The sequence below is a fragment of the Manis javanica genome, chromosome 17, assembly GCF_040802235.1.
Source record: "Manis javanica isolate MJ-LG chromosome 17, MJ_LKY, whole genome shotgun sequence".
In the NCBI taxonomy this organism is placed as follows: Eukaryota; Metazoa; Chordata; class Mammalia; order Pholidota; family Manidae; genus Manis; species Manis javanica.
Genome location: NC_133172.1, coordinates 38,126,858 through 38,144,515, shown reverse-complemented (window position 1 = coordinate 38,144,515; position 17,658 = coordinate 38,126,858). Strand labels below are relative to the sequence as shown.

The 17,658-nt window shown below is 40.4% G+C and overlaps 1 protein-coding gene across 6 annotated transcripts in view; it reads right to left on the bottom strand.

Moving 5' to 3' along the window:
- Window positions 1–17,658, bottom strand: part of NUP93 (nucleoporin 93) — a 123,632-nt gene that overhangs the window by 46,042 nt on the left and 59,932 nt on the right. For all 6 annotated transcript variants that reach the window (XM_073225659.1, XM_073225660.1, XM_073225661.1 and 3 more), the window contains 2 exons: window positions 9,437–9,499; window positions 4,473–4,601 (listed from right to left, as the gene is read on the bottom strand). In XM_073225659.1, the coding sequence (XP_073081760.1) occupies window positions 4,473–4,601; window positions 9,437–9,499 (192 nt within the window). The remainder of the gene's footprint in view (window positions 1–4,472; window positions 4,602–9,436; window positions 9,500–17,658) is intronic.

The window sequence follows — 17,658 nt, the reverse complement described above, 5'->3', positions numbered from 1 at the left end:
ACTGGGCTAGGCACTTGGCACGTATGCTGTATTTCTTACAACCATTCTGCAAGAGAGGCCTTTTACAATGAGGAAAACCAGGCCTGGAAACCTAGGCCTACCCTATTCCAAAGCCTGTCTCTGGCCTTCATGCTACATGATTTCTATGCAGAGTGTAAGGAAAGCAGCTGCCCAAGTGGATTATATTTCCTTTCCATTATTTTGAAGAAAATTATATGAGAAAACCGAAAGAAAACATTCACTACACATCCACCAGAATGGTTAAATTTAAAAAGACAAAAAAACGCAAAGTGAGGATATGGGACAAATGGAATGCTCAAATACTGCTGGTGGGAGTTTTGGCAATACAACCATTTTGAAAACCGGTTTGGCAGTATCCGCTCAAGTTGGGCATTTGCACACCCTCTGACCCAGCAACTCCCCTCTCAGGTGTGCCCAACAGAGATGCAAACATGTGTTCACCACAAGACACCACAAGAATGTTCACAACAGCACTATGTATGAAAGCCAAGAACTAGAACTATCCACATGTTCATCAACACCAGAATGGATGAACAGATTGCAGCTATACTGCTCAGCCATGAGAGTGAGTGGCCTACAAACACAGGCAAATATACAGAATGTTACACAAAAGAAGCCAGAAGCAAGAGGACATCCTATAGAACTCCATTCAAATAAACTTCAAAAACAGGCAAAATGAACGTATGACGCCAGTGGCCAGAACAGCAGTTCCCTGAGGGGCAGGGGCAGAGACCAGGAAGGCGCAGGCCGGCTCCGGGGTGCCAGCAATGCTGTTTCTTCCTTTGTTCCACTTGTGATATTCACTGCAGTGGGTACTTATAACATGTGCACTTTTCTGCACAGATGTTATGTTTCAAGAAAAAAGTTCAAAACAACAGCAACAAACAACAAAAGCTGCAGGTTCCAGAAAAGGGCAGCTCCCTGACAGCCTGAGAGCACGGCAGGCACTGCTCGCCAGGGCTCACGGCAGGGTCGCTGCTCTGCTGTCACAGTGCACAGCAGTGAAGCCACTGGCACCTCTCTTCCAAGGGGACTCGGGGTCAAGGAGGAAGAGTCTGAATAACAGACTAGCCTATTTTTAAGAGAAGAGCAATCAAGAAAGAACATCTCATTAGCAGCTTATAATTACTTCCAAATCCCAATACAGACCACAACCTATTAACACCATTTTAAAAAATGAAGTTTATAAAACCATGAGCTGTTCTACTTATCTAAGCCCAGACTTAAAAGAAACTGAGAAGGAAATATTAGGCTGGCCAAGGGTTTTATAAATTGTTCTTTCCCAAAGACTCTGACCTGAATCTTTGAAGTCTTTGAGTCTAAGAAATGTGGAACAAGGTCCTTAATGAGTAATTTCCTAAGACAAATGACTTTAGCATCTACTTATTTGGGGGCTAATTTAATAGAAAAACGTGGTTTTTAAGTAGGGAGAAAATGTGTATATGCAGGCCATATGAAGTGACTGTGTGGGCATGCAGAACTGCCGAGTTACTCTCCCTTGACCCAGACTTTAACAGAACAATGGTCTAAGAAAGCAACAGTCAGTCCGGTCTCACCAGCATATCCCATGTTTCTCTGAGCCTCGGTGTCCTGTCTCTCGTGAAAAATGAATGCTGACTAGCTATGAAACAACTTTTGGGAAAGACTTATCAGGAAGCATTGGTAAATTACTTGAAATGTCGAATTCTCTGATTTTTATAACACTGTAATCTTTTTTTTTATTAAGGTATCATTGATAAACATGCTTATGAAGATTTCACAAGAAAAACAATGTGGTTATTACATTCATCCTTATTATTGAGTCCCCCCCATACCCCACTGCAGTCACTGTCCATCAGGTAACACTGTAATTTTTAACCTGCACCTCCAAATTATCTGAAACTACTTTTGAAACAACAGCAAGGGATGGCGGTTATGGGCCAGGTGCTTTAAATTATTACTAATCTTCCCAATGATCCCACTTAACCAATGAAGACACTGAAGGTCTGCAGGGTTAAATAACTTGGACATGGGATGAGAACTAGTGAGTTGTAAAGTTAGGATCTGAACCCCAGGGCTGCTCTTTCCACAACACCAGAATGCTAAGTATGTGGCGTACCATAGCTCCCTCTGGCACAAGGGCAGACATTAGTAACTGAGGCAAGACACTCCTTCTGATCCCAAGATACAGCCTCAAAATCCTTCTCAGGAAAGATCTCCAAGATGTATTAAGTGAAAAAAAAAAAAAAAGAACTATACAGAACAGAGCATACAGTAAGCTAACTTTTGTGTAAGAAGGAAGTGAATAAGAATATACAGTCTCATGTACTTGTATTTGTATAAAGAAACACTGGAAATATGTGCAACAAAGTAATAATAGTGATTACCTCTGAAGGAGACAAAGCGGGAAGGAATGGGCTTTTGGAGATAAGGCATTTCAATTCTGGAATCACATAAATTCACTGCCTTTTTAAAATTAGACTTCAAAGGAAGAAAACCCTCAACTTAGCACTACCACCAATCAATGAACCCTGGCAATTAAAATAAATCCTATTTTACATACCCACTCAAAATTATACTGTTTTAACACAGCATTAATACTGCAGTTAGCACAATTAACTGGAGCCAAATGATTCGTTGAAGAAATATTTCTCGAGCATCTACTGTTCCAGGCACTGGAGATATGTGAGTAAGCAAAACAAAAAAACCTTACCTTTATGCAGTTTACATTCTACTGTAAGAAACAGACAACAAGTAACATAAAGACATAAAACACATACAGTGTTACAAGGGAGGAAATACTAAAAAGAAAAATACAGCAAGAAAAGGAGATACAGGAAGTGCTAAATGGGGAGAGGTTTGTTTGGATTTCAAACATCAAGGTCTTGGAAGGCCTCACTGAGATGGTACTGGGTAAACATCTGAAGGAAGAGAGGGAGCCAGCCATGCAAGCATTTGGGGAAGAGCATTCTAAGCAGAAGCAACAGCAAGCACAGAGGACCTGAGGCAGGAACAAGCCGGCCAGATTTGTTCAAGGAACCTTTAAGGAGCTTGGGCTGGAGCAGGGAGAGCAGCAAGAGCAATGGGGAGAGTAGTGTAAGGTGAGCCTGGAGACCCAACAAGGTCAGGTCAGGGAGAGACTTAGAGGTGATGGTTAAGACTTTGGCTTTCACTCCAGGTAAGACAGGCATCACTGGAGGGTCACAAGGAGACAGTGGCCCAATCTAACCTGTGTTTAATAGTGTCACTCTGGTTGCTATGGTGAGAAAAGACTGTACAAAGGCAAAAGTAGGGAGACTAGTGTGGTGGACAACCTCTAAGACTGAACCCCAGTAATGCCCACCCTCCTAGGATTCAAGCCCATGTGTGATCTTCCTGAGTGTATGCTGGATTTAGTGACTTACTCTGAACGAACAGGATGTTGTTCATATTGAAACAGTAACAGGATGTTGCTTTCAAGATTAAGTTAAAGACTGGTTCTGTCTTAGGGTATTTTAGCTCTTCCCTGAGCTTCATGGAAGCTTGCTCCAGAGGAAGCTCCAGCGGAAGCAAGCTGTCATATTGTGACCCACATGACAAGGCACTGCTGTCCCCAGCCAGGAGCCACGTAAGTGAGCTTGGGAGTGCATCCTCCCCGAGGCAAGCCTTGAGATGAATGCAGCCACAGCTAGCACTCTGACTGCGACTGCAAGAGATACTGAGTCAGAAATACCCAGCCAAGCTAAATGCTTGTTTTCAGCCACTACAGTTTGTACTAATTTGTTACATGGCAATAGATAAGTCAACCAGTTAGGAGGCTAGTTCAATAATCTGAGCAAGAGGTGATGTGGGTTGGACCAGAGTGCTAACAGTGGAGGTGGTAAGAAATGGTTAGATTCTGGGCATATTTTGAGAAGTGGGTTAATTGTACTTGCCAACATGTGACAAAGACTAGGAAAGGAAAGGACCAAAATGAAAACCTGGAATTGACATTTATAACGATGATAAACTGTGAGAAAGGAAGGCAGGCATGGGTGGGGCACAGGGGGGCAGTTGCTATTAAGACTCACTTCTGGACATGTTTACCTTGAAATGGCCATAAGCCAAGAAGACCACTAGATAAATAGGTTTGAGGTTTGGGGCTGTGATGCAAACTCGAGTCTTCAGCATATAAAAGGTATTAAAAATCATAAGCCCAGATGAGATCAATAGGGCAGTGATTGAAGGAGAAACAGGTCAAAGATTGAGCTCTGGAACATTCAAACATCTGGAGTCTGGGAGTTTAAGGAAAATTCAATAAAAGAGGCTGAGCAGAAGCAGCCAGCCATGTTGGAGGAAATCCAGGGAAATGTCAGCATCCTGGAAGCCAAGTGAAGAAAGTGTTTCAAGAGGGAGAGTGATGGACTGTGCCAAGACTCCCAGTAGTCAGGTAGATAAGCATTCTTTGACCTCACATTTTTATTAATAGTGGTTTATCTTTAGGACTCAGCTACCTCGCTTTCCTGAGTAAAATCAAGAGCATCTTCTCCTGATGCCAGCAGTGTGTGGAGAATTCGCTGTTTCACTTGCTCCCACTCGACCAGCATTGACTCCCGATGGTACTCCTCAGCCATGCCAAAGGTCTGTGAGAGAGGAGCAGAGAGAGACGATCCAAATGAAAAAAAGAACACAGATTCCTTTACAGTTCAACAGAATTCAAAGTCCCCCAGATAAGTACAACAAAAGGCATCTGGTTTTCCATCTTTACTCCTAAAGAATTTACTGACAACTATTTGCAACATACTGTATTTCATCAAGTCTAACATATTAAGATTTTTTTAATTGTGAAAAATACACCTAAGATTTACCATCTTAACTTTTAAGTATGCAAATCAGTGGTATTAAGTACAATTCACACTGTTGTGCAACCATCACCACCAAAAATCTCCAGAGCTCTTTTTATCTTACAAGACTGAAATTCCGTACACAATGAACACTAACTCTCTATTCCCTCCTTCCCTCAGCCCCTGGCAATCACCACTCTACTTTTTGTCTTTATGATAATTTGCACTACTTCTAGGAACCTCAGTATGCTTATTAGCATAGTGTCCTCAAGGTTCATCCACATTTTAGCATAATGGAGAATTCTCTTCCTTTTTAAGCTGAATATTCAATTTTATGTGTGTACACACACACACACACACACACACACACACACACACACACACCATATTTTGTTTATCCATTCACCTATCTGTGGACACTTGAGCTGTTTCCACCTTTTGGTTATTATGAACAGTGCTATAAACATGGGTATACAAACATCTTTCAATTATTTGGAGCACATACCAAGAAGTGGAATTGCTGAATCACACAGTAATTCTATGTTTAATTTTTTATGGAACTGCATAATGTTTCCATAGAGGCTGCACCATTTTCCAATCACATCAACAGTGCACAAGGTTCCAATTTTTCTACATGCTTGTGTCAACACTTAACTATTCTGTTTTTTTTGTTATAGCCATCCTAATGGTTTTGATTTGCATTTTTCCAATGATTAGTGATGCTGAATATCTTTTCATGTGTTTATAAAGAAAAATACCTCTGAAATTAGGCTACCATATTACACTTAATAGCATGTTATAGTTCAAACTGAAGTATTTCTTTGTAGTACACAAAAAAACGATGGATTATAAAATCAATGGTATCTTAAGATTTAATAAGCATCAGAAAAGACAACAAAAAAAGGTTTTTCCATGTCTTTTTATTTAAGAAATAGTAATATTTTCATAGGAGGAAGCAAACTAGTAAAAGGAAAACAGAGCCTGCTGTGTTTAGGTAGCCTACCAGTGAGCTCAGAGCCACTACTGAATTATCTGGCAAACCTCACTCCTGTCTACTGGTGACACTGCCGGTTGTTGCCAAAACAAAGGCAAGCAGAAGGAAAAGAAAAAAAGAGAAAGGAAGCAGAAAGGGCAGGAGAAAGGAAGAAGATTAAAAAATTTTTTTTAATCTCTGAGATGGAAATTAAAACAAGTTACAGAAATGCACTGAATCATGACCATTCTCAGACTATATCTCTTTAATTGGCAGACCAGGGCTCTCATCAGTTGAAGCCTACTTTTCAAAAAGCCATTTCATTTGCAATCAGTGTGGCATCTAATTAGGCAGCACCAAGGGAATGAGTATTAGTAATGCCTACCTTATTTCTGGCAATGCAGATAATTTATACTGAGAATATCCATATGTATGAGCTATGGCATACTGTTAGAAAAACCACATATATTCATCCTACAAATGGGATGGGTTTAAGTATGGACTGATATTTATTAAAATGTGAAAAAGACAGACACCAGACACACACAAAAATAATTAGGAAGAAGGCTGGCACATCCTAGTTTGATCTTGGTCCATCTATCAATAGATCTCTTTTCTAAAATGTATTCTGAAGACACAAGGAGAAGTAACAATCACAAATTTTACAGTTTTTTCCATCTGGTTTTCCTTGCACTGAGAGTCAAGCAGAATGGACCATTCCAGTCAGTCAGCCTGGACTGAAAAAATATCCAGGGAAAAATCATTTTCTCTTATGCTAGTGAACTTAAAACATGAAAGCTATGAATTTTCAATGAAAGTATGTTAGAACAGAAAGGTGGAGTGAGTGAGAGGGAAAGGGGTAGTTTCCATGGAAGGTATCCAGAAACAATGCACAAGTGAACCACAATTTCTTCCCTAACTCTATTTAGTGGTCAAACCAAGTACCTCCTTAGCTTGAACCAATCCCAGCAAGGAAAAATGGAGGGTGGTCAAGTGGCACGAGAGCCAGACAGGGTAGAAATAGGAGTGGGGGGAAGCTTGCGATAGGAAGTGAGAAACTGAACCAGGACACCACAATGTCACAAGAGCTTTTCTTAAGAGCCAGTCCTCTGGCTGATGAAGAATGGCACAGTAGTAAAGGCAACTGAAGACACTGCTGATGAGGATGGTGGGAGCAGACTTCCAGCACCATGTGACGGTCAGAGAGAAAGTAGTGGGGATTAGCCATCCCTAGTTAATCAGGCTGCCCACCTGTGTCCCAAGAATTCCTGCTTCACAAACATAGGAAGCACTCTGAAAACTGGCAGCTTGATGGGCCCAAATCCTCAGACATCTGAGAAGTGTGCCAGGCTACTCATTTAGAAACAGCCCCACAACCTGAATGAATAACACTGAAGTTTGTTCATCATTAGTGTGAGAAGGGGCTTCAAATAAAAATAAATGGCCCAACATTAAAATTCTCTTCCCTTGACCGTACCACCTCCAGCTTACCTTAACTACATTAGAGATAATGGAACATCCAATCTGTGGGCTAATCAGAGGTGATCAGCCACCCATCTGCCCTATCCCAGCCTATTCCCTTTAGACCCATTTCAGAACCAGTGAATTAGGTGCAAAGAAGAATGCCAACTAGAAGAGCTAATGAGAGAATCACCAGAGCTACTCAACTAAGAACTAAGAGAAGAGGACGAGAATGTGGGTGTGAGGCGAGGCGGCAGGTAGGGAACAGCAGGACAAGAAGGAAGGAAACCTGAGAGAAGAGAAAAGGGACAACCTTGGAAAGCATATGAGGTCTAAAAAATTAAAAGGAAGGCAAAACAAGCCATAGGAAATGACAAAGTCGTGGAGAAACTATTGTAAATTAAACTAGAATCTTTCAGGTTAAGTGTGGAAATGTATGTCTTCGAACAAAGTTAAGAAAGGAAGGCAGGGAGAGAACTGGGCAACTGAAGTAAGAACAGGTGGGGAGCACTTACACGCCATTTTCATAAAGGGAAGGGGGCAATATGCTTTGACCTCACACCCACTTACTATCCAGCTGCTGCGGCTTTTAGAAACTCTACATGTGTTCCAATAATGTTGTTGTTTTTGCTGGGATGCACCAATTGGGAAAAGAGAGGACACATTAATGGTTTTGTAGCGTGTTTTCTTGGCATTTCAGCAGGACACTAGCAAGTCACTCCAACATGAAATTACTACTAAAATGCCAGGAAGCCGCTCATTATTTGTTTGAAAACGATTCTTGCTTATCAGTCGTCTTTTGGTGTCTAGACAGGTGAAAGATCTCCCCTGAGGCTGCCTACCAACATGGGAATATCTCCCTCACAAACACATATGCACACCTTTTGCACTATGGTACGTCACTTCAATGTTTTGCCTGGCTCCACATTTATTCTCAGTATGGCACAATGTTTGGAGACTGCCAATTCCAGAAACACATTCCACAGGATAAATGGATTAATAAGGCTTGGTAGCAGTCAAGAATTCTAATTTAGTTTCATTGGTCCTTTACAGCAGGAGAATCAGTGTTGTGAGTAACTCAAAGAGTGAACAAAGAAGAAAAAAATTCTTTTTAAAACCATATTCAAATCTGAATCAAGTGAATTTCTCTATTTTCAGGTGTAAGTACTATTGCCAAAAACGTAATTGATGAAATTTTAGGGAATTTCACTCTGATAATTGAACGTATCAGTTATTTAAATTATGCCTTTGGAACATTTTCTTACGAATTAGGGTTGGCAAGCCCTTTGCTGCCCTTTCTCACTCAGATCAGCCCTACTGAGATATGTCCACCTGCAGAGAACATTTTAATCAAACAAACTGAAAGCAGCATTTTGTTACTTTATTATTTTTTAACCTGCATAAATGATACATAATTTATTTCACCTGTGTAAGGGTTATATAAACCACAGACAGAGGTCCCCTTTCACCCTTACTCTGCAGAGACAGTCACTGTGGACAGATTAGCATGAACCCTCCAGCTGCATTCCTGGGAAAAGGTACATTTTTAGATTTTTAGAACCAGCTCCACATGATTGCCAGAAGATCCCAATGGCCCGAAAACTCTCGTACTCCGTAATGCAATGTTTTGGAAAGGTTTTGATTTTTTAATCCTTGTCAGAAACAAGTGGAAATAACTCACATGTTAGTAAAGGAAATGATCTCTGTGTACCTTGAGGAAATGCTTGCTGCAAAAATACTGTTGCAAATATAATGGCTGCTTGGGCTGACTTATTTGCCAGCCTTTTGCATACCAAGCTAGTTTCTTTTTTTTTTTTAAGAGCTTGAAGAAACTGTTAATATAAAAGGTAGCAGAGAAAGGCAAATTGTGTGATAAAACAAAAAGGAACTGAGGAAAATTACCAATGATCTTAACTGCTTTTCTGAACTGCTGATTCATAGAAACCAAAATACCATTTATACCATAACAAAGAAAGCAAAGAATTGTCTAGCCCTCCCATTTAAAGACTAACTAATAATTAATTGACCAGTCCAGTGTTTCAGATGCATTCCAGTCACTAAACACACATAGAGATACAATCATGGTATTTTCTTCAAACATGGTGCCTGCAGAACTCCCTCTGGTGAACTAACCTGCACTCCCCAATAGACAGTGCTGCCCTCACAACGGTACACATCTACATCTGGACTTGTTTCTTACCCTTTTCCGGGACTCTTCAATGGCAGACAGCAGGGCATTGTCCTTCTCATTCTTCAGGAAGCCCTAGGAAACGGGAGAGAAATGACACAACTTAAGTTAAAATTAACGTCCAAATAATCAGAAGCACACTGTGGGGAAAAAACAGTAACTGTTAGAATATACGCTACCCTGCCTACCTTCACCTTCACAAGTCACTCAACTCGAAAACATCGAAATAGATGGTTTATACAGGTGTTTACTAGTTTCTTTCATGGTGAGCACATGATGACTGCAGGAAGGTAAAATCCCCATGACACAGTACTGTGGAGTCCTCTGTTGTTATATAAAACGTAAACAGTCACAACTGCCCTTCAAAATTCCTAAATAGCCCGTATCATACACACAGCTATGCAGCCACTCACAGTGCTCCTAACTGTTCCTTAGTCTACATTTCTCTCTTGCTTTGATTAATACTTCAATTTCTTCCTAACACTGAGGAAGCCATCACCATCCACTTGTCTGGGTGTTTTTCACTTGTTTGTTAATGGCTGGGAGACCCAAAAATCATTTAGTTACATATTTCCTCTGCGGTTTTGCCACAGGCACTCTCTATGAGGTCTGATGTCATCTGCTGCTTTATACAGGTGTGGTCAAGATGAGACAGTCCACAAGTCTGGTTTAATATGTAAAGGCTTAATGCCTGCAAATGCAACTACACAATAGCTCAGTGAAAGACCTACTTTCAGATCGGGGTGCCTATATTTACTAAAGGCATGATTTTAGACAAGTCACCCAACTCTCTAAACCTTAGTTTACTTACATGTAAAATGAATATTAAACAAAATAATGCTATCAAGTGGTTGGCACAAGGCTCAATATGTGTAGCTCTATTTTTAGAAGCAATTACATTTAGAATTGTTGGTGACATTCAAGAAAGAGATGGCCAGGGTGGCTTCCTTGTTGCTATTCATTGTCCTCATTGCTCAAGCTGAGGTCTTGGGGAGGAGGGACACTGTCCTGAGAGACAGCCACAATTGCAGGCAGGCGGAGTGGGCTTCCTTCCATGCCTGCCTCCACACAAACACCTTGCCCTTCACACAAGAGTGAAGCTCCTTTCCCACAGCCTGGGTGTGGGGGCCAAGTAGGAACAAGGAAGATGACCCATCAGCTAAAAGAGGTAGAGAAGTCTTAGTTTTAATATGAGAGAGTTCAAGTCATCCAAGTGATCTCACGTTAGATCTGCCTACACTCAGTAATGTAAGGTACCTGCATGTCCAGCATTTACACCTGTCCAAAATGGCCTGTTTTTTAAGGATCATGTTTTTGCCTTTTTTCTTTTCCTAACAAGACTTTGGGGGAATCTAATACAAAGTAGAATTAAGCTAAAGCTTTTAAAATGAAGACTAAATTTTTAAGAATTATTTCACAGTTTTCTTAAAAACTGTCATGGTTAATTAACTTTTGATCACTTATTATGATGTTTTAACAACTGTAACATTTTATTATATTTTGTTCAAACAGTTCCAGATAATGAGGGAGCTGGTTCTTAAAAACAAACAAAAAACAGGGGTGATACTGGGTAAGACTGGGGATATCAAACTTAAATAAAATATTACTATCTTCATGGATTCCCCAGATCTCTTCTGTATTGGCCCATGACTCTCCCACACCTGCTGTCATATGCCAACATGGTGGTGCTTGGGGTGGACAAGGACAATGGCCAGCAGCCCAGGAAACAGTTCCCTCTAGCACAGCCCCCAAGGCAGCTTTCAAGCAGCCCTGTGGACACAACTGCTCCAAATACCTATCCTGGTAATTGGTGTTGGAGTGGCGTGAGGAGAGGATCCACCACTTGCTTACTAATATAATGGCCTCAGTAATCCAGAGCACATATAGCTAGGACCCCATGTGCTTTATTCAGAAGTGGGCAGCTTCTCACCACATGCCTGCTTCTGGCCATCACAGGGGAGCCAGACACAAAATGATGGCAAGGATGTTAATGGACCTTGTTTATACCCTTCACAGGAAAATGGTTATATCAAGTCAACAAACCTTTATTATGATTCCCCTTTCATGAGTGGTCTTCAATGGCTAAAGCTAAAGGCTTCAGTCAGTGACCAGTCTATCCCTTTCTTTTAACTGCATCCATGCTCTGCACATAACCCACTCACACATACACACAGAAAAAGCAATAATCAGACGATTTGTTTAAAAGCAACATAATATTCTCTAAGAAACACAATTCCAGAATTTCTAAGAAATGAAATTTCAAATAGTAATAAAGAAAGAAAAAGACGGACAAAAGATTGCTTTGGGGAGATTATTCTGTTCTTTAAAATATTCATATAAACCACATTATAAAAATCTCACTTAATAAATTAGATGAAGCATTTGTGCATGAGACTCAAATTTTAGGATCACCTAAATATGAACAAAGACCATGAGCGGTATGTACCTCAACAATTGGGCTTTCTCTGTAGCACAAATGGAGGCCACAAAATATATAGATTATGAGTTTTTAATTTTTCATTCTTTATTCCTTTCAAAAATGAGGTACGTAAAATACCCTAAATACCATATTTTGTTTTTAAAAACAACACATTAGTGACCTATCTTTTGAAAAGCATCTTAAAAAGAATAATTTCTAGTCAGAATAGTGCTGGGGTCTGTGTGCCATCTAGTGGCCATTTCTTTAAAGAACACACATTTGAAGGGAAAATAACAAGTTAAAGAACTAAAAAGTTGGGCAGAAAAATACTTGCCTTGGCCAACTTTCCTATAGCTTTTTTCCTTGACTTCCCTTTTCCCCATGTGTGAACTCCTGTGAGTCACCTCTCAAGCCTCCCATTCCAGAGGTATACTTTATAGCTTGTCAGAAAAATGAGTTTCTATAGAGGTGGGCTGGGGTGTGAAGGGTACACCAGAAGGTGTCTTCTCTCACTGGGTGGGGGCCTGCCACACTGCAGACCCCTGGTCATAGAGAAGTCCCAGCAGCTCACTTCCCACTCAGAGACGACAGCACCTGTGACCCTCAGAGCTCCTCATCATTAATCCCCTTTTCCTGCCAGCAAGCACTTTTCATTGCTCATCGTGTCCCACCCAGCCCTTCGACTGCTGCCCTGCTCAATAAACAACACTCCATAAACATCTGCAGGCCTGCTAGGTAATTTAACTACTCCTGACTTCCTCCCCTGTATACTGCTCCTCACTGGAAGCAGTTCTGGAAACAGACCTTCTAACTGGCTCCATGAATGGGCTTTGGTTTCAAGCTTCCTGGAACATATAACAGCTCCCATTCAGGAAGCAATTAAGGGCCAGACACTGCTCTAAGCAATTCAAAGACATTACTGCTCACCTTAAAACAGTGTGAAAGAACAGACATTGATCACCCCACTCTCCCCCATCCACTTCCACGTCATTTTCAGGTAAGAAACAGTTTTCAGTATTTAACTAACTTGACCAAGGGTTCCCAAGCAGGAAGAGGCAGAGGCAGAACTCAGTTTTCTTAAGAAACTAGCTGTTTCTAAGCTACTGAAGGAACAGACAACTTCTAAATTGAGAAAATAACGAATAATTTCCTTTTCTGTCTAACAGGAAAGAGTCCAGGAAAGGAACAAAACAACCTTAAATTTGTTTTATTCATCAGTTATTAGTTCCCCATTACACATGGCAAAGGTGAAAGAGGAGAAAACTCCATTTTATACCAGTACTAGTAAGAGCTAAGATTTGTATAGAATGGTAATTATCTTGTGCTAGGTGTGTGTTACACTCATCTGGTTCTAGTTCTTACTTATAACCCCCTATTAAACTCTCTCTCAATACTACATAACTAGCTCATACTTTAAAGTACGTTCTTAATATAGGTTTAAACATTAAAGGGGCTGTATGACTTGGTTTCTAGAGCTTCCACCAACTCTAAAATGTGTGTTTCCATATTATGATAACCTGGTTCTTAAGCAATAAAGCTCGGACTTAGAAGCCAAATTTTCTGACACCTTTTTCTTCTTTCCTCCACTCTACCCATCATCACAGCAAGTCAAGGTGGGATAAACAGTATTTTATGCTTGTATATTTATTCCTTTCTGCCACTTACCTCACATAGGGAAGGAATGAGATGATAAATGTCAAGTTTGGAGCATTCCTTTTAGAATGGCCTTTTTCAATATGTGGGTCAGAACCCACATATTGAGTTCATACTGAGTTATGAAATCAACCAGCATTTTTTAAATGAAATAAAATGCAACAGAAATATGGGGTATGGGTAAATACCATTTTGTGAAACTTCTTTCAATTGTATATACATATCTGTATGTATGAAGTAGATCATGCTGTAAAATGTATTTCTTACTATGGGTCACATACAAAAGCTGGAAATCACTGTTCTAGATGTCAACTCTACAGAGTTGCAAAATACTATTACTATTTATGGATGTGGAAGAATAAATACCTGTACATGTCTTTGCTCAAGGAATACCTCCAGCCACATGTTCCATCTTTAACACAGGAAGTAGGCTGCCTTGCAATGAACAAAAGTCTCCCCTCTATCCAAAAATAAACGTTCCAATGAAACCTTTTGTAGGCAGAAAATGGCAAAAGGAAGCAATTACCATTAATTTTTATGGAAATATTTCTTAGCGTTCCCAGCCTCCCAAAATAAGCTCTCTTGAGTTTTTCTGATGCCTTAGGACACAACTTGTTAACAGACATACAAAATGAATGGAGATAAAGCACAAATGCTCACAGAGTTCAGAGCTCTGGTGCTTGATGCTGAGATGCTGAGTGCGGTTCTTGGGGAAGGAGCTTGGCAGGGCCACCATCGCTGCTCTGGGTCTGTGCTGCCCCTCTCTAATGGCTCACTTACTGTAAAACAAATGCTGAACGGTACTGTTGCTCTTTGATTTCTCTCATAAAAGTGAAAATCCTCTTCATATTCCTTTCGGTTAGTAAAAACAGGTACTAATCTTGGTCTTCAGTAAAAGCGAAATGGTTGTATGCAACACAGTTTTGAAAAGGGGTACAGGGTACCCAGAAAGTAATTGCAAGGTAAGTGATTCTCTTTTCAAACATGTGGTCACATCTCAAGGACCTGGCAGCCAAACTAGCTTTTAAATGGCTGAGGTTGAAAAAGACAGGCATGAAATTGCTTTATTATAATCACTACATAGACTGGGTTTTAGAATACAAGCAGCAGCTAACTCCTACCATATAGAAAAAGGGAATAGGCAAAAAGGATGTTTGTTTCTGTCAAATGGCCAAATTATCTTAGCTAATTTGCTTTACAAAAATGAAAACTGTAACAAATCAGGGTCTCTATGAGAAAAATTTCAGTATACACTTTAGCTAGGATATGGTCCGATGGCAAAACAAGAGCTTACAGTGATTCCTTCACAGCTCTGTGCTTCCCACCTACACAAATAAGTGATTTGTTGGACAGCTACATAAATGGTTTAAATCGAAGAACACATAAATTTCCTGACCATTAAAAAATAAAACAAAAAGATAAAACCATCTAGTTTGGCCCCAAAAAGCAAAAATCATAATTTATATCCTCCTCAAAACACAGACGACCATTTCATGTCTGTTTGTGTTCAAGAAATCAACCAGCAATCCACCCCGTCAAAATTTGAAGTGCAGCACCCACAGCAAGCCGACTTTGTACAGAATATCTGACACAGGGCAACAATACACGGTGGATGTTATGAAAAATCTTGGGTCTTCTCTCATTTAATATACACAAATTAATAGGAAATCTATAACCTACATTCTGAATCAAAATAATATTAACACAAGTGAGCAGTGACTATAGGAAACAGTCATTGTAGTTGAAACAAAACCATTGCCAAGATACAGCAACACCTAGGAAGTCAATGAAGGAGGAAAGAAAAATAAGCAGATCAAAAATACATGTACAAAAAATGGAACAATCATGTAAGAACTTATTCACTATGTAAGAACTTGTTCACCATGTAAGAACTTGTTCGTTATGCTTCAGAAGATTGGAGACTGACAAGAATTAGGCTTGGGGTGGATTAATGATTGTACATTGAGCACTGAGTCCCCTATACAGAATTTTTTTGTTGTTAACAACCATTTGATCAATAAACATGAGAGATGCCCTCTCAAAGAAAAAAATAATAATAATTCCTTAATAAAAAATTTTTTAAAAAATGGATCAAGACGGTCTGTTCCACAAAGAAACAAGAACTCCAATAAGCAAGTATTCATGAGACCTTTAGAGAGTGGAATGGAAAAGTGTCTGATTCTATAAAGACAGGAATATAAGTTGTACCTACTATTCTGCTTCAGCTCATTCAGAGTAAAGTATCTACTCCCATAGCTTCTCCCAAACCTTCCTCCCAATTTCTGAACAAATGACGTCTTCTGAAACCTTCTCTTAGGTGAAATTTTTACTAAGGTTAAAACTGCTACTTAAGGAGAACGTGAGGAAGGACAAACCAAAGTACTGTTTTCAGATGAGCACAATGGAAACCCTGCCAGGACTCAGAGCTGCTGGGCTTCCGATGGCGCGGACGCACTTTTCATTAGCTCCCTTCACGGTGCCTACAGAGAATGAATGCCTCGAGGACTTTCTCAGGTGCAGAGATTTTCTTTACTGATTAAGCCCAAAAGAACAGAGAAGTTCTAAAATTTAAGCATTTTCAAGATTTAGGGAACTTTCATGTGGTTTATAACATATTTGTATATTTTATTAGATCAATATTTAATGCAATAAAATTAGAATACATAAAATGTCAGCTTGGAAGGCCCACAAGAGACTGAATCTCCTTTTGCAGACCTCTTAGCACATGGAATAGCAAATCTAGGCTTTATTCTCCAAGTAAGATACTTAGATAAGTCCCTCTTGTTTACTACAAAAAAATTTAATATTTTAAATAGTTCACAGATTTCAATAAATATATACATATATATATATGTATATCTCAAAAAAAAGAAAAAACCCTGCAGAAAGCAGTGCTGAGCCAGCAGAGCTGACACTGCCAATTGTAATTTATGTTTGATGCTGCTGTATGATTTCTCACCGTGTATTGATGCAAAAACCTAGCTGCTCTCATTCAGCAGGTGGCAGCAGACCCAGCAGAAGAGTGGCTGTGAAGAAGCTCCACCGTTTGCTAGCTCGGCAGATCACTGGCCTGCAGGCAGCTCTGCAGCCACAGGTGGCAGACCTTGGTGCTAAAACATGGCATCTCGTGGGCACCAGGCCCTCTGTCACTGTCAGGCTGCAGGGTCCCATTTTGTACATGGTTTCTGCTACTGGGCTAAACAGTCATACAATTATGTGATAGATTTGGGTCCATTAAGGCAAACCAAATTGCTTGCTCCCATAATTCAAACGGGTTTACAAGATGGCCTGCCTACAAATTCTCACAGGTTGAAGAGAACTCAATGTGTGCAAGAAAATTCTCAGCCCAAGAATACACTACATGGAATGAGATCTAAACACAGTTCCTCCTTCCAGACCAGCCCTAAGGCCTTACGGGCAGCATTCTGACTTGGGTGTACTGGCATGCCTGGTCTCTGTGAGGGCATGCCAATACGGCCATGATACAATTCCATCTCACCTGTGCCTTCTGGAAAAGCAATAGGACCATTGAGAAAGTCACTCATCTAAGCCCATCTAATTGCCTTTGGTGGACCCCTCCCTCTCTATTATCCTCCCCATCCCACAAAGAAGAAGGATACCATAGAACAAAAACCCAACTTCCAACATGTTCAGCACTGGGTAAAGAAAACATGTAAGAGGTAGGACTCACCATGGCAGAAGGGAAAGTCATTTTTGAGAATGGGGATATGTCACTCCCGTGGTGCAGTACCGAGGGGTATAGGGGTACGCATGCAGCACATCTCCCTCGTCAACACAATGTAGGGATATAACTACTAGATGCCTCTTCCTATTTCTACACTAAGGTATCAACCTGGAGCTGCTTATTAGCACTTTGGGTTGCTGCACTTGTAGAGTAAGTGCAAGGTTAAGGGCTGCATAATGTGAGAGTCATTTAAATCTCTTGTGCTCACTGCTGCAAAGCCAGTTCTGCCTCTTTTAGGGGCCCCTGGGCATGCCTGTTGTCTGTTACTCATCTTTGGCCATCCAGGAAAGGAGAGCGATCTGCTCAGCTTAGTTACTGAGAGTCTCCATGTGGATGGAGAGCAAGTAGTAGGGGCATAATATAAATGAGTAAAATAATAAAGGATGGCCATTTAGGCACTAGTAGGGGAAAAACGCT